Source organism: Phyllostomus discolor, chromosome 10 (assembly GCF_004126475.2).
Source record: "Phyllostomus discolor isolate MPI-MPIP mPhyDis1 chromosome 10, mPhyDis1.pri.v3, whole genome shotgun sequence".
In the NCBI taxonomy this organism is placed as follows: domain Eukaryota; kingdom Metazoa; phylum Chordata; class Mammalia; order Chiroptera; family Phyllostomidae; genus Phyllostomus; species Phyllostomus discolor.
In genome coordinates, this window is record NC_040912.2 from 70,792,033 (window position 1) to 70,813,131 (window position 21,099).

At 37.5% G+C, this 21,099-nt stretch overlaps 1 protein-coding gene across 3 annotated transcripts in view; it reads right to left on the reverse strand.

Annotated features, from left to right (window-relative positions):
• Positions 1–727: 727 nt before the first annotated feature.
• Positions 728–21,099, reverse strand: part of IQUB (IQ motif and ubiquitin domain containing) — an 85,983-nt gene continuing 65,611 nt past the window's right edge. For all 3 annotated transcript variants that reach the window (XM_036010860.1, XM_028525821.2, XM_036010859.1), the window contains 3 exons: positions 9,299–9,547; positions 8,445–8,630; positions 728–2,839 (listed from right to left, as the gene is read on the reverse strand). In XM_036010860.1, coding sequence (XP_035866753.1) covers positions 2,657–2,839; positions 8,445–8,630; positions 9,299–9,547 — 618 coding nt within the window. In that variant the 3' untranslated portion in view covers positions 728–2,656. The remainder of the gene's footprint in view (positions 2,840–8,444; positions 8,631–9,298; positions 9,548–21,099) is intronic.

Consider the following 21,099-nt stretch of genomic DNA (forward strand, 5'->3'; position numbering starts at 1 on the left):
CCACCCACAGAGGTGTCGTGGGCAGATGATGGCAGTCACTGACAACAGACCAACAATCAGATGGGAGAAGCCAAGGGAAGATGCTGTGATCGTTGCCTTCCCTTCAGACCTCAGATCTCCTGCTGGTTTCCCACTGACCCACGCAGCTGGAGGACGGTGTGTCCTCCTTGACACAGTGCATAAGGATCGGTCAGAGAGCAGAGAGAGGGGGAGGCAGGGAGCTAGATCTGAAGAGGCAACTGAAGACCATTAGCCAGAGCCATTTGTTTTACCTTTTTTTTTAATTTGGTATGCTAATATTTTTGTTCAGGGTTTTTGCATCCATATTCATTATGAAAATGACATCATTTTCTTGTACTATCTTTGCCAACTTTTTTTTATCAAGGATATGCTGGCCTTCTGATCTGCGGAGTATTCACTCTTTTTCTATTCCTTATATCTATAGCATTAGAATTATTTGTTCCTTCAGTGCTCTAAAGTGACAAAGTTGGCTTGCATTAAGTTGGGCAAAGCATGCTTCACTTCAAGAGGGTGGAAAATTGTAATCGAGCACCCAGTGTTCTTGGAAAGACATTAGAAATGGCATTTACTACCTCTTAGCTCCTTTTTTATTTATGAGGTTATCTGTGCTGAGAACTGTGAAGGGTCGGGGATGCTATCCTAATTGCAGGCTAATGAGTTCACCTGCTACAATTTCATAGACGATAGAAGACAGGAGGCTCCTGGGTCAGAGATAAAGCACAATTTATTGTTCACAGAAATAGCAGCAGACAGAATATCAGCATTTAGTTCTAATTCCTTCAGGTGACACAAAGTCCAGGTGACACAAAGTCCAGGTGACACATGCACACCCAGTGAGTTGCATTACCAGGTAGGAGTCCTGGGCTTAGCTATTCTGAGTCTTTCATAGTGAACCATACACAGTATGCCTTCCAAGACTGCTTTACAGACACCCTTGAAAGTGAGTCGCACAAGATATAATGCTTCAGCTCAAAAATTCATGCAGAAACATGCAAAGCCTATGGAAAATTCTCAGCTGACTTTTGTATCTAACAGACATTAATTATTCATTTTTATTGTGAATTATAATTTACTAAGATAAATAACCCTCTGCTGTGTGATTCATCTTCCCAATTTCATCCTTGATATTATTGCCGCCGTTTGTTGTTGTCTATCTGCATGAGTGGCAATTTTTAACCTTCACAAGTCATTTTATTTGGGGTGTATATCTGGTACACAGCATGTCTCACCTTTTTGATACATGATGAGGCTAACTATCCTTTACTAGAGAATTTTAACCTGTTTAAAATTATGCACTGTGATATATTTTTAATATTGTTTTTCTCTTATATGTACCTCCTTGCTGTTAACCTTAGATATACATTTATATAATTATGTTGCAGTGTGTGAAATATTGCTACTTGAATTAGATTTCCTTTTTTCTCTCTAGCTTGATAACTTCTACTTAGCCATCCAGATCCACTCTCCCCATTTTCCACTCTGCTCTTTGTCCTGAAGCTATGTAAATTATGTCAGCAGACTTCTATTTCTTCTGCTTTTGGGAGGAGGTGGGGTTCCATCATTGGAAAACTCAAGAGGAGACTGGAAGAAGGGAGAGGTGTGAGATCAGAGTATTTATTTCTCTAGTTCATGAGGTCACCCTAGGGCTGGTCTCTGGTCTGCTCGGTTATCTTCTTCACATGCTCTTTCTGGGTTTCCTGAACTCTCCCTCCCCAGGTTCATTCCAGACAAGGAGCAGACACACTGCATCTCACACCGGCCCTGGGTTCCTGCACTACACCATAGTTTCCCTACACACTGCCCACACTTTATCAGTTCCTTTGTAAATGCTGAGTGTGTATCTATCTCCTGTTAAGACTGACTCATAAACCCTTGTTCATCATTGTAGACCTACAGTGACCTTGGCATGCATGTGGTCAAGGTTATTCTTTCCGTTTATTGGAGAAAGGGATTATTCTAGTTCCTTAATCAAGTTTATTCCTCCTACAGAGTTTTCATTATTGGCCCACTAGGGGTTTTTCTCCCATAGAATAAAAGATAGTTCATCTCTTTACCCTGTTTTCCAGCATGGAATGTAGCTTTTGCTTGTTTGTTTATAAATCGTTTCGGCTGTTTTCTTGAGATTTAGAGATGGATGGACGGTGAAAGTGGAAGATAAAAAGTGAAAATTCAAATCCCTACACTAAAACATAGTGTCTTTCATGTTACCTGTAAAGGTTTACAGAAAGGGTAATTCTAGAATGCTTCCTCCCACCCACCTATACACTGACTGTCCTTCTGTAACTACATATTATCTAAAATAAATTCTTGGGTTGAACATTAACCCTAGAATTAACTAACTCTATTAATTTTAACTATAATGTACCTGAAAATTTTTAAAATTTTAATGTGAAAATATGTCAAATGTTCTCTTCAAAGTATTGATTTTAGTAGCAAAATCATATTTCAATTTAACATTAATTGTTCCACAATAAAGCATTTATATAGAGATGTTTTCTCTTTATATAGCTTATGATACTACTAAAATCAATTAAAATCAACTTGAAAAATTCTATTTCTATATTGTGTGACCTCCGTATTATTCGATTAGCAGTGGACAAAAACACTGATCATCAAACCAATACTCCTGGGTCTTCTAAGGAGCAGGCTTCGGGGATTCTATGACCCTGACTGTTGTTTCTGGGTGATGTTTCTTTCTGATCTCTTCTACTTCAGGATCCTCAAGTAAAAAGGAAGCCAGGACTGGGATTTGAGAAAAATAGTTCTTAGCCAGGAAATGTTTGTGCTTGATCTTGTGAATAAACGAGGGTCTGTATCCCTGAAAAGAAAAGAAAATCAAATTCTATTACATGTCAGATATATTTTGCCAAGTAAAACATGTTCATGCCTCAGTGCCTTTGCTTATTAGTTCTTTCAGCCCAGAATACACTTTCCCCACTTGGTCTATCATTTCTCAGGGCTCAGCTCCTGTGGCGCTTTAACCTGCAACTTCCCTGATTCTCCTCTGACGTCTGACTCCACACTAAACCCTCCTGCCTCCGTACTTGCAAACACTTCTATGTATTTTAATTGTAATGTTTAGGTTATTCTGCCTTGAAATTCACTATATTCTTGAGCGTCTCTTTCATGATAAAGAAAACTTGAAGGCTCAAACTAGGTCTTTCATAGCTGTGTCTCTTGGCACCATAAGGTAAATAGTTAGAGGATATTTTTGAATGAATGCACTTGTGTCACCTTGGTTCTCTAGAGTCTCTTTCAACCTTGATACAATTACCAACTTGAATTTATTTTCCGAACTTGGTCCTTCCCATATCTCCAGAGTTCAAAAGAAGGATCACATTGGTGTCGTGACAATGCAAACTTTTCTTCACTCACCCCTTTAACTGCCTCAGGTTCCCACCTTATGAATCCTTGCATTCTTTCTCTTCTGGCTTCCCAACAGAAAGCAAAGTTCCTGCCCTATCAAGTCTTTGTGCCTTTCTACTTTTATTTGTTCTCAATTGTTAGGTTTCTTGTCTTCCCACAGCTAAAACAGCACTTTGAACTTTCTCTGTTATGTAGCCTGGCCACATGACTATAAGATAATCTGTTTTCTTTTTCCTTTTTTTTTTTTAAAGATTTTATTTATTTATGCTAAGCGAAACAAGCCAGGCAGTGAAAGACAAATACCATATGATCTCACCTTTAACAGGAACCTAAACAACAAAACAAAGAAACAAGCAAAATATAACCAAAGACACTAAAATAGGGGACAGACTGACAGTGACCACAGGGGAGAGAAGAGAATTTCAGGGGACAATGAGAAGGGTTTACAGGAACAAATTTAAAGGACACATGGACAAAAGCTAGGGGGAGGGTGGTAATGGGAGGAAAGTGGGGAGGGTTGGGTGGGTGGGCTGGAATGGGAGTAAAAGGGAGAAAAACTGTACTTGAACAATGATTAAAATAAAATTAAAGAAATAAAAGAAAGAAGAAAAAAAAGATTTTATTTATTTATCTTTAGAGAAGGAAGGGAGGGAGAAAGAGAGAGAGAGAAACATCAATGTGCGGTTGCTGGGGGCCGTGGCCTGCAACCCAGGCATGTGCCCTGACTGGGAATCAAACCTACGACACTTTGGTTCTCGGTCCGCACTCAATCCACTGAGCTATGCCAGCCAGGGCAACAATCTGTTTTCTAATGAGAGTAGTAGACTACTAGTTGCCAACCCCAAGGTATTCTCTCTTCCATTTATATTTAGAGGCCTGATTTTGCTTTTTGTGACATCAGGCTGAGCTTTCCTAGCATTTATTCTTGCTACAGGTGGTCATATGACAAGTTTCTGGCCTTTATACATACACATATAATTAAAAGTCATTAGATAGTGCTTACAGGAAAGCTTGCTGAGAGAGAAAAGATTCATTTGTCCAGCACATTTAGGCTTTTGTCATACCTGTGAGCTGGATATAATGCAGGAGATAAAGTAGCTATCTTATCTCTCAGAGTCTGCAAGCATGAAAACGAAAGCAGAGGTTAAATGTGGCTGCGGGGAAAGGGCGAGGACCTGGGGTGGTGAGAGCGCTGCAGAGCCACCAAACCAGCCCCAGACTGCCAACCCCCGCACTTCCTGTTACATAAGGAAACGAATCCCCCATTTGATTAAGTCATTATAAACTTCTTAGTTCATTATTGGCAGCTGAATTTGTGCAACTCAAACAAGGAAGAATTGTTTTTCTCCAAGCACTTAGCACAGAATGTGGAACATTCAAAACTAAATTCTGATTGAATTAATAAATACTGTTACAGGGTGCAGCCAAGAGGGGGGAGGCTCCAAAAAGGGATTTGGAATGGGGTCCAGAACTCAAGGTTTCCAGGAAATACTAGGGAAAAATATATATATGTTGTCCTCACCCCTCGCCCCTAGTCTGAGCTGGGGGATGGGACACATGGAGAAGGGCCATTGAGGGCTGTTTTGTACAGCAACAGCCTTGCACCTAACCTCTGGCATGGTCATTTAACATATCTACAACCTTTAACTGGTTTCACAGATATGCTAAACAGCTGTGGCCCTGCTTTGAGCCAGGGAGAAGGGAGGGACTTCCACCCAAGATGTAACTGGGGGGCAGGTCCCCTGAGTTACAGCGCCTGTGTGGGAGCTTGGGGATAACTGGCTCCATGACACAGGGCCATGTCTGCCGAGACTCACAATGGCAGCACAGTAAAGCTGGAAGGAAATGGGAGTGCTGGCAAGTGTAGCCAACTGTGGGAGGAGTCCGAAATGGGGCTGCAGAGCAGGACTGGCATGGGGATTTAAACCCAGACTTGGCAGCCATTAAGGAGAGATGACCACGTGGCTGTGGCAGTGCAGAGAGAACCACGCAGCTTTGCCAGAGTGGAGACTCCTGTAGCCCTGTGAGAGAGAATCACTGTACAGCTTTAGCAGAGAACCGCCACTCAGCTTTGGCAGAGTGGCAACACCTGCCTCCCCACAGCTTTGCAGAGATTCACTCTGGTTTTGCCAGAGTGAAGACCCCTGCAGCTCTGGTAGAAGAGGACCATGTGGCTTTGGGGTGCTCCCTTTGGCCACATTGCCTGGGAAGCAGGAGAGACTTTGCCTGGAGGAAGGGTGAAAGAACTCTTGCCAGTAGACCATGAGAAGGTACCACATGGCTTTGGATTAATTGGAGATCCTGCCTGGACAGCGACACAGCTGATGGTGCCAGTGGCCTAAAACACGGACGTTTGCTTCTTTTCCGAAGTTATGGTACCCCGATTAGGGCAGGGGGAGAAGGAAACACTGTGGGCGGCTGTGGGTATCCTAAAGGACTTTGATATTTTAATGAAGACATTAGGTCACTACTTTAAGTCTGTATAGCATTAAATAAACATTTCCTTTCCTTTTCACAAATCCCTGGCACTGAGAGACGTCTTTCCTATAAGGCGGTGGACATAACGAAAGAATCTGGGGGGGTTCTTTCCGTAATAGTACAGCACCACCTCCCTTGGCCCTGTGTGCGGGTGTGTTCTGTAACAGTTTTTGGTGTCCCTGCGTGGGCCAATAATTGCCCCCCTGTCTGTTCTGTAACAATACCACCTATTCTCTTTATTAACTGACCCTTCTTTTCAACCAAATGATAGATACCACCTGTACCTGCTCCTAAAATTTGTTTTCTGAGAGTAAGACATCCTCTCACTGAAGATCCCTCCATACTTTCAATCAACAGTAAAGAAAGCCCTGGAGAAAAGAAGCTGAAAAATATAATATTCTCGCAGGAAGTACTAGATAGGAGTATCCTGGACTTATTTTAAATTTTCTTCTTCACAGATAAATTTAACAGGTTGAAATAGTCATTCTTTGTCCTAATCTGACTTTATTGCATCACTTCTTTGCCCATACTTATTCAAGAAAAATTATTACATTTTCATTATACAGTATTAAATTATACATACATAGGACTTTATAGGCTTTCAAAGTGCCTTTATCGAGCCCAAAAGTAATTCTTAAAGATGTTGTAAGTGTATTATGGTTCATATAATTAAAGGAATAATAAGCAACTCTTAAAGAACAATATAAAAAGATAGCCAATATCTATCACCCACTTTTTCTGTTATTCTCTTTTTATTGATGAGAAAACCAGAGCAGCAAGACATTAACAAGCTTGCCCAACTTCTCCCTGCTCATGAGTGATAAAGCCAGAATTCAAAATCAGGGCACTCTGATTCTTTGTACTAATTCCCTGTTTTCAGGTGACCTTTATGCAAACAGATGAAGCAAAGACAGTAGGTCTTAAGGTTGTTCATATCGTTAGTGACAGGAATGGGGGATACTGGGTCAGGTATCCTGGCTTTAAACCCACTATGGTTCCTACTTTGGCCACTGTGTGCACTATGAGAAATCCATCTGCCTCGTTTATGGTTCAGAGGACACAAGTCTTTTTCCATGCTTTTCCTACAACTGTGTCATGATTACAGAGAGTCAAGATTATTTTAACTTCTGAGTGTTTTTTTATTTCCTGAGAAAGCAAATATCTGTGAATTAAGGAAATTCTCAAAATGCTTTAACTTGCTGCAAGACAAAATGATTCTTTAACTAGGTTAAACATTAATACTTAAAAGATTACACCAGCCCCAAACCCTAAAGAAGGCAATTTTTTTTTAGTTTGCCTGGCTGAGAAGCTTAGCTATTTTACAGAAATTCAATAAGCTTAGCATCCTTAATGTGGATAGAACATTTAATTTGATACAGCAGTAATTTAATTAAACCCACACAGGGCGCTGTGTGGATTAATTGAAGAATCAGTAGAATGTCAGCTGGGGGAACGAACCTCGGTCCGGTCCCGTGGTGGGTGCTGGACAAAATGACTCTGCAGCATTGGCCGTGCTTGCGGTGATTAAATATTTATGAGGGGGCTGAGTTTACTAAATACAATGTATGTAGCACAGCTTCAGTTTCTCACTGCTCTTTCTTTCAATACCTGAAGTAAAATTTTTCTTAGCCTGGCTTCTACTGGGAAATTATTCAAAAGCTAAAAATTTAACTAGTTTCTCCTCTTTACCCCTTCCTTCTCCCTAATAAAAACACAGGCAGTGAATAGCACTATTCAAAATAACTTATATTTGAAGTCATTTCTGTGTTTTCTGTTAGCTGACATCTTACGTGAAATTAAATACATCAATTTAATCAAGAGAAGGCAGAGAATCAGAACTAGCAGTAAGAACTCTAGGCTTGCTTAGTGTCCATGGAGATCTTCAAACTCATCAAGGATTCCTCAATTCCATTCATCGAAGTGCTTTAGAGATTACATTTTGTGAATTACGGAAATTAAATAATATTTATTTTTTAAAGTGCTTTCCCCACTCCTAGTTAGTTGGAAGCAAAGAAAATGGAACCACAAAACTACACCCCGTGAGTCTGATTGCCATTTAGAGTACAAAATTATGAACAAAATGTATTTGAGGATTTAGTGTGTTTTTAGGCAGACTGATGATTTGTCAAAACAGATTTAGTTCCACAATACCTATCTAGTGGTAATATTCATTTATTCATTCAACAAATACTTATTAAACCCCTAATCTATGACAGGCACTGCTGTAGGTGTTAGAGCTATAGACATAGCCTAACAAAATCTCTGCCCTTGTAGAACTTACTGTAGAAGTAACATGCCTAAACTTGCTACTATTAGAAGGGAGTAGTATCATGTTTGGGTACTTGTACAGACCTTCAGATCTTTTATCCTCACCTTTTATGTGCCTTGGCTTCCTTTTAATGTTAATCTCTGCCATTCACACCATCCACATATTTTGTTACTGTTATGCATGGGTTCTCTGTTTCTTAATCCAATGGAAGTATTTAAATTATGTATGGAGTGTATTAAAAGGCAGTCAATTTATCTCTAATAATTCCAAAGATTGAGTTAATTTCCCCCCAAAAGTTCAACTTTCTTACCTCTTCAATACTTGTTAGCTTGAGATGAGCAACACCTTCATCCTTGGTGAGAAGAATGCAGTTCCAGGGGGACCACTCGACGGACTTGTCCCACCTGACCATGACCAGGTCATTGAGGTCATTCCAGGCACTGAGTGCTGACTGGGACACCCAGATGTTCTCAATCAGGTACTGAATATCTTGCAGCTGCATGTCAAAATAAGTTTGAAAAATGTTTTCTCATAAACATAAAATTTCTTTAAGATTATTATATTACTTAAGGAAATAATTACATTATACTGAGTATATTTTTAAAAGAGAAATACTATTGGTGAGGTTTTCAGTGCCACATTACTCCTTATTTTTCACCAAATTATGTTATCAGTTCTCGCATTCATGACCACTTCCTTGGCCCAGAGTAAGCTGTATATATGTCTTCCAAAATGCTAATTTTACGTTACATTTATTGATATGGTATTAAGTACTTTTCAGAATGCATTAGTAACTATCGTTTTATCCTCAGGGTTACTGTATGCCATTTCAATTTTATTTTACAAATGAGGAAATTGAAATTTAATTAAAAATAAGCAGTTTGCTTAGTATTATTTAAAAGGCTTTCTTGTTTTAATGAAAAAGAGGGAAGAGGGAATAGAATAAATGCCTTAAACTATTTTATTTAAACCATATTTGCTAAAACCCTTGAAACAACTTTTTATCAAGAAGTGTGCACATACAAACTTAGAAGTGCCAGAATAGCGAGCTTCACAAAGTATAAGCATAGGGAGGGAAATCCATCAGCTTAAAAAGTGCGGGTGGGAAAGCAGGAAATCAGCGAAAGAATTTCATCCATGACTGGCAACTCTTAGTGACTATACCTGCATCAGGAAAGCAATTTTAGAATCATCTTCATACTCAGCTTCTGAAGAGTAGAGCCGCTGAAGTAAACATTTGTACTTCAAGAATGATTCTCGTTGTTGAGACTCATTGTCAAGGCTAATGCACTTACGACACCTGTTTATGCGGTGTGAGGTGGATGATATAGCAAACTCTGTAGAAGGCAAATAGAGCTGGCAACTATGGCAATAGTAAATCTTCTTATAAAACTTCAGTGGGTCTTGAGGGACCTATAGGGTAAAAATATATACATATATTTATGTTTATACAGAGAGATCGAGAGAAAAGTGCAAAAGCCAGGCCAAATACTGTCCAACATGAGTACTGAGGTGTAACTTATCTTAGAATGAGACAAAAAGTTAGTTATATTTTCCATTTCACCTTCTATTCTATAGAAAATATAAATTTCAAGCACTATTCATTTACCCTGCCAAAATATTAACAATCTGTATTGTTCATCAACCTTTAGATATCAACCTCCTGTCTCTGAAAATAAATAAAATCTTAAAAAAGAAGAAATAAAAAGAAAAACTTCCAAGTGTTTTGGCACTTATTATTAAGAAGAATTTAGGGTTTTTGATGTTATGTTTATTAATTAATCTTACAGGCAACAGCTAGTTTGACATATAAATAAAAGCCCACTAAACCAAGTGTTCTTATTTACTCATCTTAACAATAAATTTGGATGGCTCAATGATCAATTTTCAAAATTTGAAACTCGGTATCATGTAGTATTTCTATTTTTAATTTTTGAGTAACCTCTATCCTGTTTTCCATAATGGCTGTACCAATTTACATGTTCACCAACAGTGTACAAGAATTCCCTTTTCTCTACATCTTGCCAAGACTTATCTTTTGTCTTTTGGGAATAGCCATTCTAATGTTTGTGAGGTGTCAGATCTCTGCAGTTTTGATTTGCATTTCCCTGATGACTGAGCAACTTTTTCATGTTCATGTTGGCCATTTGTCTACTCATTGGGAAAATGTCTCTTTAACCATTTTTCAAGTGGATTAAAATTATTTTGCTATTGAGTTGTATTAGTTTTCCTCTTCCTTTTTTGGATATTAAGTCACCAGATATATGGTTTGCAAATATTTTCTCCCATTTTATAGATGGTCTTTCATTTTGTTGATTGTTTCTTTGGCTGTGCAAAACTTTTTTAGTTTGGTGCAGTCTCATTTGTCTAGTTTTGCTTTTGTTACCTTTGCTTTTGGTGTCATGGCAAAAGAAACTGCTGTCAAACCAATGTCGAAAAGCTTTTTCTCTATTTCCTTTTAGTACTTTTACAGTTTCAGGTCATACATTTAAATAATTAGTCCATTTTGAGTTGATTTTTTATATGTGGTGGGAGATAAGAATCTAATTTCATTTTCTGCATGTTGTTATTGAGTTTTCCCATACCCTTTATTGAAGAGACTATCCTTTTTCCATTGTGTGTTCTTGGCTTCTCTGTCAAATATTAGTTGACCTCATATGTGTGGGTTTGTTTCTGGGCTCTGTGTTCTGTTCCATTGATCTACGCATCTTTTTTTTTCCATAGCAATACCATACTGTTTATGAGAGCTTTTGTTTACGAGAGCTTTATAATATAGTTTGAAATCATGAAGCATGATGCTGCCAGCTTAGCTTTCTTTCTCAAGATTGCTTTGGCTACTATGAATCTTTTCTGTGAAAAATACCATTGGAATTTTGAGTTATTACACTGAATCTGTAGGTCAGTTTAGGTAGTTTGGTCATTTTAACAATATTAATGAATCCAAAGAGATTTATTAAATGCCAAACAAACACCAAAAGCACGATCCATTTTAAAAATGGATACATTGAACTTCATCAAAATTAAACACTTTTGCTCTTACAGATACTGTTAACAGAATGAAAAGCCAAGTGACAACCTGAGAGGGAGTATTTGCAAATCATGTATCTTACAAAGGGCTTATACATGAAATATATGAAGAATTTTTAAAATTCAATAACAACAAAATAAACAGCCCAACTGAAAAAAAAACATGGGGGTAGTATCACAATATACGTATGGCAAAAAAGTGAGTAAAAAGATGCATATTAGTCATTAGGAAAGTAGAGGTTAACATATAATGGGATACTACTTTATGCCTATTAGAATTCCTAAATTAAGTAAAACCTTACAATACCAAGTGATGACAAGGTGGCAGAACAATTTGAACTCTCATATGTTGTAGACAGAAATACAATATGGTACAGCCAGTTTAGAAAAAGGGTTTCACAGTGTCTTATACATGTAAATATGAATTTATCTTGACTCAAAAATCCCACTTTCTAGGTATTTAACCTGTAACAATCAATTTACACAAAAACTCATAATCAAGTGCTTGTAGTGACTTTATTCACAAAACCCCCAAATTCTGAACAACTTAGTGTTCTACAACTGTGAATGGATAAACTCTGTACATCTGGACAATAAAAGCACAAACTACTAATCCATTCAGAAACATAGGTGAACCTCAAATGCAATATGCTAAATGAAGGAAGCCAGTTTCAGAAGAATAAATATACCCTGACCAGTGTGGCTCAGTTGGTTGGGCACTGTTCTGCAAAGCAAAATTGCCAGTTCAATTCCTTGTCAGGGCACATGCTTGAGCTGCAGGTTCAGTTCCCAGTCAGGGTGCATACAAGAGGCAAATGATCGATGTTTCTCTCTCATATCTGTATTTTTCTCCCTCCCTACCCCTCTCTCTAAAAAAATAAAATCTTTTTTAAAAGACTACATATATTATGATTCCATTTATATGACATTCTGGGTTGTCATAGTTTTACCTATAAAAAGAAATGCAGGTCAGTACTTACTGAAGGTTAGGGAGCCTAAGGAAAGGGTTGGCTAGAGGGTCAGTATGAGAGTGTTTGGGAGGATAATAAGACTTTTTTAATAAATAAAATCTTTTTTAAAAGACTTTATTTATTTATTTTTTTAGAGAGGGAAGGGAGGGAAAAAGAGAGAGAGAGAAACATCAATGTGCAGTTGCTGGGGGCTATGGCCTGCAACCTAGGCATGTGCCCTGACTGGGAATCGAACCTGCGATGCCTGGTTCACAGCCCACACTCAATCCACTGAGCTATGCCAGCCAGGGCAGATAATAAGACTTTTAAAATCTTGATAGTGCTGTTGGTTACATGACTCTCTGAATTGGTCAAAAGTCACCAAAAGGAGGGAATTTTACCAAAGGTAACTTACAAAATGAATAAAATGATATAGTATTATGTGAATATGTAAGATATAAAATTGTATTATATTACTGCAAACATATAAAAACTGAGTAAGTCTATACAAAAGCACTAGAGGACAGCCTGGACAAATGAAATACTGACCCAAATGCCAACAAATAATATGCTAACTTTACTTTTTTCTTTATTTTATTTTTCATACTACATGATTGTATTGATATTTAAGTCCAGAATGAGTAACTATTAGAGACACTAAGTAGAGCAGTGTTTGCTTAGGAATGGAGCATAGTGGTGGGGTGGGGGAGCTGGAGGATGGGAGAGTACATGAGTAATAGAAAGAAACTGTTTCTGGAGGTGGTCAGAATGTTCTAAAATTTGCTATGGTGACAGTTGCATATATCTGTGGCTATCCTAAAACCCATTGAACTATACCCCTTAAATAGGCAAATTGTATGACATGTAAATTATATCTCAGTAAAACTGTTTTATTTCCAGAACCAGGTTTTAATCATTTTTACTTTTCAATTACAGTTAGCATACATTATTATATTAGTTTCAGGCATACACTCCAGTGATTATACATCATATAACTTACAAAGTGATGATCCCCAAAAATCTCGAATCCATTTGACACAATACAAAATAGGAAACTTTTCTCTGGTACTTTTGTTATATCTTAGTATTCTCTTGCAATACAATTAAATTTTAAAACTTCATTTAAAAATAAAAATACACAGTTCCAGCCAAGATGGAGGTGTACATAGAAACCCTTCATTTCCTCGTATAACCAAAGGAGGATAACAACCAATCTAAAATCAATAAACAACCAAAAGCACCAGAAAATCAAACTACATGGAACTCTGACAATGAAGGAATTAAAGAAAAAAATCAATCAGACCTGTAAAGCGGTGAACTGGGTAGGCAGACTCAGAAAAACTGCAGCAGGTAGTGGACTGGGAGGGCGGAGCTGGCTGAGGGCAAAAACTGAGACTCAAGAGCTGACCGTGGACTATGGCAGTTGCCACAGTGGGAGAAACTCCCAGTCTCACACGAGAGTTCCTTGAGAAGTGTGCGAGAGATGAGAGCAGGTGGGCTGCACTGTTTCCTCTCTGGCCCCTCCCCCACAGGCAGTGCCAGAGCACAGCAAGGAGGGTTGCCCTGCCCAGGTAACTACCTCAGGTCCCATGACCTCACAACTTTTCAGGTGCACTGAGACAAAGAAATATAGCCCAAATGAAAGAATAGAGCAAAACTTCAGAAAGAGAACTAAGTGATGAGGAGATAACCAGTCTATCTGATGGATAATTTAAAGCCCTGGTAATCAAAATGCTCACAGAACTGCTTGAGCTTGGTCAAAAAATAAAAAAAAAACAAAAACAAAGGATACCCAAGGTGAAATAAAGGAAAATATTCAGGTAACCAACAGTAACAGGAAGGAAACCAGGAGTCAAAGCAATGATTTGGAACAAAAAAGAAAAAATAAACATCCATCTGGAACAAAATGAAGAAACAAGAATTCAAAAAAAGTGAAGAGAGTCTTTCAAACTTCTGGGATAATGTAAAACTTTCCAATATCCAAATTATAGGGGTGCCAGAAGAACAACAGCAAGAAATTGAAAACTTATTTGAACAAATAATGAAGGAAATCTTCCCCAATCTGGCAAAGGAAATAGACTTCCAGGAATTCCAAGAAACCCAGAGAGTCCCAAAGAAGTTGGACCCAAAGAGGAACACACCAAGGCACATCATCATTACGTTACCCAAGATTAAATATACAGAGAGAATCCTAAAAGAAGCAAGAGGAAAGGAGAGAGTTATCTACAAAGGAGTTCCCAGAAGGCTATCAGCTGATTTGTCAAAAGAAATCTTGCAGGCAAGAAGGGGCTTGAAAGAAGTATTTGAAATCATGAAAGGCAAGGACCTACATCCAAGATTACTCTATCCAGCAAAGCTTTTATTTAGAATGGAAGGACAGATAAAGTGCTTCCCAGATAAGGTCAAGTTAAAGGAGTTCATCATCACCAAGCCATTATTATATGAAAGGGCTCTTAGATAAAGGGACTTATCTAAGAAATTGAAGAAAACCAAAAATATGAACAGTAAAATGACAACAAACTCACAACTATCAACAAATGAGCCTAAAAGGGAAAAAAAACCAATGAAAACAAAAACTAAGCAAACAATCAGAACAGGAACAGAATCAGAGAAATGGATATCACACAGAGGAATTTCAGTGGGGAGGGGGAAGGAAGGAATAGAGGGGGAAAGGTACAGGGAAGAAGAAGCATAATTAGTAGGCATTGAATAGATGGGGAGAGATAAAAAATGGTATAGGAAACAGAGAGCTCAAAGAACTTATATGTACAAGCCATGGACATGAACTGAAGAGGGGTGATGCTGGAGGGTTGGGGGAACTGTCATGGAGGGGGGATAAAAGGGGAAAAATTGCAAAAACTGTAATAGCATAATCAATAAAAAATACTTTAAAAACAAAAGTAATTAAAAATATAAATATAAACAGTAAACAATGTTTATTTTGTAAACAACATTTATTTTATGAAAGTTTGATTAAATATTAATAATTTTGTTTGCCAAAAAAAAGATATTTAGCCAGCTTAAGTAAATTATAACTCTTAAAAATAATTATTGGAATAAAATACTATTTATAAATTCTTAATAAGTACCCCATCCATACTTTACTAAAAGTATTTTAAACAGTTTTGCACATTAAAAAACCAATAAGGCAACAGAGTGGACTAGATTAACAACTGAAGGAGGCAGCCACAACTCTGGATCTGTGGTAGTCTCCAACAGCCTACCTAAGGCCAGCCTGGGACACCAACTGACATTACCAGAGGCAGATCCAGAAAGAAAAAAGAGTGCACCTGCACAAAGGCATACAAAGATGTGATGCGCGGAATGAGAGTCAGCCAGCCAGAGGGAAGGACCCACCAAAGAATGATCCAACAACAATCAACACCCAATTACAACCAGAGAGCCAACATTATCAGCATAAAGGGCATTCAGATGGCATCAAGTTCACGAGATCAAGGAAACTACATCACTGAATCCAACAGGTCTCCTACCATAGAAGATCACACCATGAAGACAGGGAATCAACACAGATAAATCTAAGAAACAAAAACAAACAAGAAGAATAGCTAAAATGGGGAGACAAAGAAACAACCCTCAGTCAAAAGGAAAGGAGGAATCCACAGAAAGACTGCTAAATGAAATAGAGGAAAGTAAACTATCAGACACTCAGTTCAAAATAATGTTTAAAAGGAAGCTCAATGAGCTCAGCAAGAACCACAAAGAACTACAGAGAAGCTATGAGGAACTCACTGCAAACTACATGAGCATGAAAAAGGGCACAGAAACTATCAATAAGAACCAGGAGGAAATGAAGAATACAATTTCTGTGTTGAAGAACACAGAGGAAGGAATTAAAAGCAGGCTAGATGAAGCAAAGGATCAACTCAGCAAGTTGGAGGACAAGATAAAAGAAAATTCCCAGACAGAGCAACAGAATGAACAAGGGTTTAAAGGAGCTACAGAACAACAGGAAACATAATAATATCAACATCATAGGAATACCAGGAGGAGAAGAGGATTGAGGGGTAGAAAACCTGCTTAAAAAAGCAATGACAGAAAATTTCCCTAACTTGATGAGAGAAAAAGTCATGCAAGTCCAGGAAACACAGAGAATCCCAAACAATATGATTTCAAAGAGGCCCACTCCAAGACATATAATAATATAAATGGCAGAATTTAAAGACAGAGAAAGAATATTAAAGGCGCCAGGAGAGAAACAGTTAGTAACATACAAGGGAGCCACGATAAGGCTATCAGCTGATAACAGAAACACTACAAGCCAGAAAGGAATGGCAAGAAATATTCCAACTTATGAAAAGCAAAGGCCTGTGAACAAGACTACTCTACGTAGCAAGACTCCCATTAGAAATCAAGGGGAAATGAGGAGTTTCCCAGACAACAGAAGGCTAAAAGAACACATGTCTACCAAACCAGCACTGTAAGGGATGCTAAAGGCACTGCTTTAAGAAGATGAAGAGAGAGAGAGTGACAGAGAGAGGAACACAAGTACAAAGGGGAAAATGGCAATGAATAACTACCTATCAATAATAACCTTAAATGTAAATGTATTAAATACTCCAATCAAAAGACACAGGACAGCTGAATGGATAAGAAAACATGACCCCCATATATGCTGCCTACAAGAGACTCACCTCAGGACAAAAGATCTACACAGACTGAAAGTGAAGGGATGGAAAAAATATTTCAAGGAAACAGACATGAAAATAAAAGCTAGGGCAGCAATACTTATATCAGACAAAATCAAAATCAAAGCCACAAAGAGACAAAGGAGGACACTATATAATACTTAAGGGAACAAACTATCAAGAAAATATACCCTTGTAAATATTTATGTACCCAACATAGGAGTACCAAAATATGTAAAGAAAATCTTGGAGGACTTCAAAAAGATACTGACAGCAACACATTAACAGTAGGCGATTTTAACATCCATTGTCAACAATGGATGGATCTACTTAGCAAAGAATCAACACAGATATTCTGTCAATGAATGACACACTAGACTGAATAGACTTAACAGATATATATAGAACGTTTCACCTCATGGAAGCAAAACATACATTCTTTTCAAATGCACATGGAACAGAATTAGACAGACCACATGGTAGGTCACAAAACAAGCCTAAACAAAATCAAGGAAATTGAAATCCTATCAAGCATCTTCTCAGATCACAATGGCTTGAAACTAGAAACCAAGCTCAAGGAAAAACTCAAAAACACTCAAATTCATAGAGACTGAAGAGCATGATATTAAACAATGAACATGTTAACAATGAGATCAAGGAAAATATCAAAAAGTTTCTGGAAACAAATGAAAATGAACACACAACAGTTCAAAACCTATGGCACACAACAAAGGCAGTCCTGAGAGGGAAGTTTATAGCAATACAGGCCTACCTAAAAAAGATAGAAACATTTCAAATAAACAGCCTAAACCCACATCTACAGGAACTGGAGGAACAATAAACAAAGCCAAGAGCTAGTAGAAGGAAGGAAGTAATCAAGATCAGAGCAGAATTAAATGGCATAGAGACTAAAAGAACAATTCACAAGATCAATAAATACAGGAGCTGGTTCTTTGAAAACATAAACAAAATTGACAAGCCTTTAAGTAGACTCATCAAGAAAAAAAGAGAGAGGACCCAAATAAATAAAATCTGAAATGAAAAAAGAGATGTTAAACTGATACTATAGAAATAGAAAGGTTTGGAAGAAATTACTATGAACAACTACATGCTAAGAAATTTGAAAACATAGGTGAAATGGACAAATTTCTAAACATATAATCTTCCAAAACTGAATCAAGAAGAAGCAGAATGCCTGAATAGACAAATAATTAGTGAAATTGAAATAATAATAAAAAAACTCCTGGCACACAAAAGCCCCAGACAGGACAAATTCACAGGTGAATTTTACAAAACATTTAAAGAAGAGCTCATTGCGATCCTTTTCAAACTATTTCAAAAATTTCAGGAAGAGGGAAGATTCCCAAACTCTATGAGGCCAGTATTATCTTAATTCCAAAACCAGGTAAACACACAACAAAGAAAAAAAATGATAGACCAATATCACTGATGAATATAGATGTCAAAATCCTCAACAAAATATTGACAAACTGGACAGCAATACATTAAAAGATCATACATCATAATCAAGTGGGATTCATCTCAGGGATGCAAGGATGGTATAACATTTACACATCAATAAACACAATATACCACGTAAACAAAATGGAAGACAAAATCACATGATCATATCAATAGATACTGAAAAAGCATTTGATAAAGTACAGCACCCATTTATGATAAAAACACTCAGCAAAGAGGGAATAGAGGGAGCGTTCCTCAACATAAAGGCCATATGAGAGAAACCTGCAGGCAACATCATATTCAATGGGCAAAAACTAAAAGTTTTCCCCCTAAGGTCGGAAACAAGAGAAGGATGTCCACTTTCACCACTTTTATTCAACACAGCATTGGAAGTTGTAGTCACAGTGATCAGAAAAAGAAAAGCAATAAAAGGCATCCAAATTGGGAAGGAAGAAGTATAACTGTCATTATTTGTAGATGACATACTAGTGTACACAGAAAACCCTGTAGACTCCACCAAAAAGCTACTCAACCTAATACCATATTTTCCTGTAATGTGTACTTTTTTGCCCAAATTTTTGAGGGAAAAATAAGGATGTGCATTATACATGGGTAGTATCTTAAATACCTTGCATCTGTTCTTGTCTTTTATAATTATTTGTTACATAAAATTTCCTGTACCATAATATATTTAAAATAAATGCTAAAATTATTTTAATACAGAAAACAAGTATCTAAGTATAAATAAATAAATAAATAATTAATTAAACTTAAAAATTAAAATGAAAGATTTTTTTCCTGCAAGTCTGGGTCAAATACGTGGGTTTGTGTTATACATGGTAAGAGAATTTGGCAAAACAGCAGGATACAAACTCAATACTCAGAAACTGAAGGCATTTGTGTACCCCAACAATGAAATATCAGAAACTAGGAGAAAAAAATCCATTTACTATAGCAACAAGAAAAATTAAGTACCTAAACTTAGCCAAGGAGGTAAAAGTCCTGCACTCAGAAAACCACAGAACACTGATGAAAGAAATCAAGGAAGATACAAACAAAAAGAAGTATATACCATGTTCATGGGTTGGAAGAATCAACATCATTAAAATGCCCATACTATCCAAAGCAATCTATAGATTCAATGCAACCCCTAAATACCAATGACATATTTCACAGATTTAGAACAAATATTTCAAAAATTTATATGGAACTAAAAATGACCCCAATAGCTTCAGCAATTTTGAGAAATAAGAACAAAGTAGGTAGGGTCACGATACCTGATATCAAACTATACTACAAGGTCACTGTAATCAAAATAGTTGGGTACTGGCATTAGAACAGACACATAGACCAATGGAACAGAATAGAGACCCCAGAAATAAACCCATGTATTTATGGTCAATTAATACTTGACAAAGGAGGTAGAAGCATAAAATGAAGTGAAAATAACCTCTTCAACAAATGGTGTTGGGAGAGCTTGACAGCTACATGCAAAAAAAAAAGGAACTAGGCCACCAACTTACACCATACACCAGAATAAACTCAAGATGGATAAAAGACTTAAACATAAGCTGTGACACCATAAAAGTCCTAGAGGAGAATATAGGCGGGAAACTTTCAGATATCCCACACAGCAATATTTTCACCAATATGACCCCTGGGGCAAGGGAAATAAATGAAAGAGTAAACAAATGGGACTACATCAAATTAAAAAGCTTCTGCATGGCTAAAGAAAACACCATCAAAATGAAATGGTATGAGGAAACTTTTGCCAACAATATCTCAGACAAGGGATTGATCTCCAAAATATATAAAGAACTCACACGACTCCACACCAGGAAGACAAAACAATCCAATTAAAAAATGGGCAAAGGACCTGAATAGGCACTTCTCCAAGTAGGACATACAAAGGGCTGATAGACCCATGAAAAAATGCTCAACGTCACTAGCCATCAGAGAGATGCAAATTAAAACCATAATGAGATACCACTTCACACCAGTCAGAATGGCCATTATTAACAAATCAACAAACAACAAGTGCCTGTGAGGATGTAGAAAAAAGGGAACCCTAGTGCACTGTTGGTGAGAATACAGACTGGTGCAGCCACTGTGGAAAACAGTATAGAATTTCCTCAGAAAACTAAAAATGGACCTGCCTTTTGACCCAGTGATTCCACTTCTGGGATTATACCCTAAGATCCTGAAACACCAATTCAAAAGAACTGATGCACCCCTATGTTCATAGCAGTGTTATTTACAATAGCCCAGTGCTGGAAATAGCCTAAGTGCCCATAAGTAAATGAGTAGATCAAACACTGTGGTACATTTACACAGGGGAATACTATGCAGCAGAAAGAAAGAACTCCTACCTTTCGTGACAGCATGTGTGGAAATGGAGAGCATTACGTTAAGTGAAATAAGCCAGGTGGCAAGAGACAAATACCCTATGATATAACCTGTAAATGAAACTTAATGAACAAAACAAAGAAATGAGCAAAACAGAACCAGAGGCACGGAAACAAGGAACAAGCTGACAGGGACCAGAGATGTGGGAGGAGGGGTACAAGGGAGGAAAGAAGGGGAAGGGTCTAGTTAAAGAACCAGTATAAATGACCCATGAATGTGGACAACAGGGTGGGAATTGAGTGGGGGGCAGGGCAGGAAAGAGTAATGGGGGAAAATTGGGACAACCGTAATAGAACAACAATTAAAAAAAAACACAATAAGGACAGAGAGCAAAACCCCTAGTGAAGCCTAAACATGGTAGAGTTTAAAAAGACAGTTTAATTCAAATATGTGTTACATTTGAATTTCTCTCAGGATACCTACATGGATTTGTGTAGTAATAATCAAAACTATGTGATAAGTATTCTAAGGG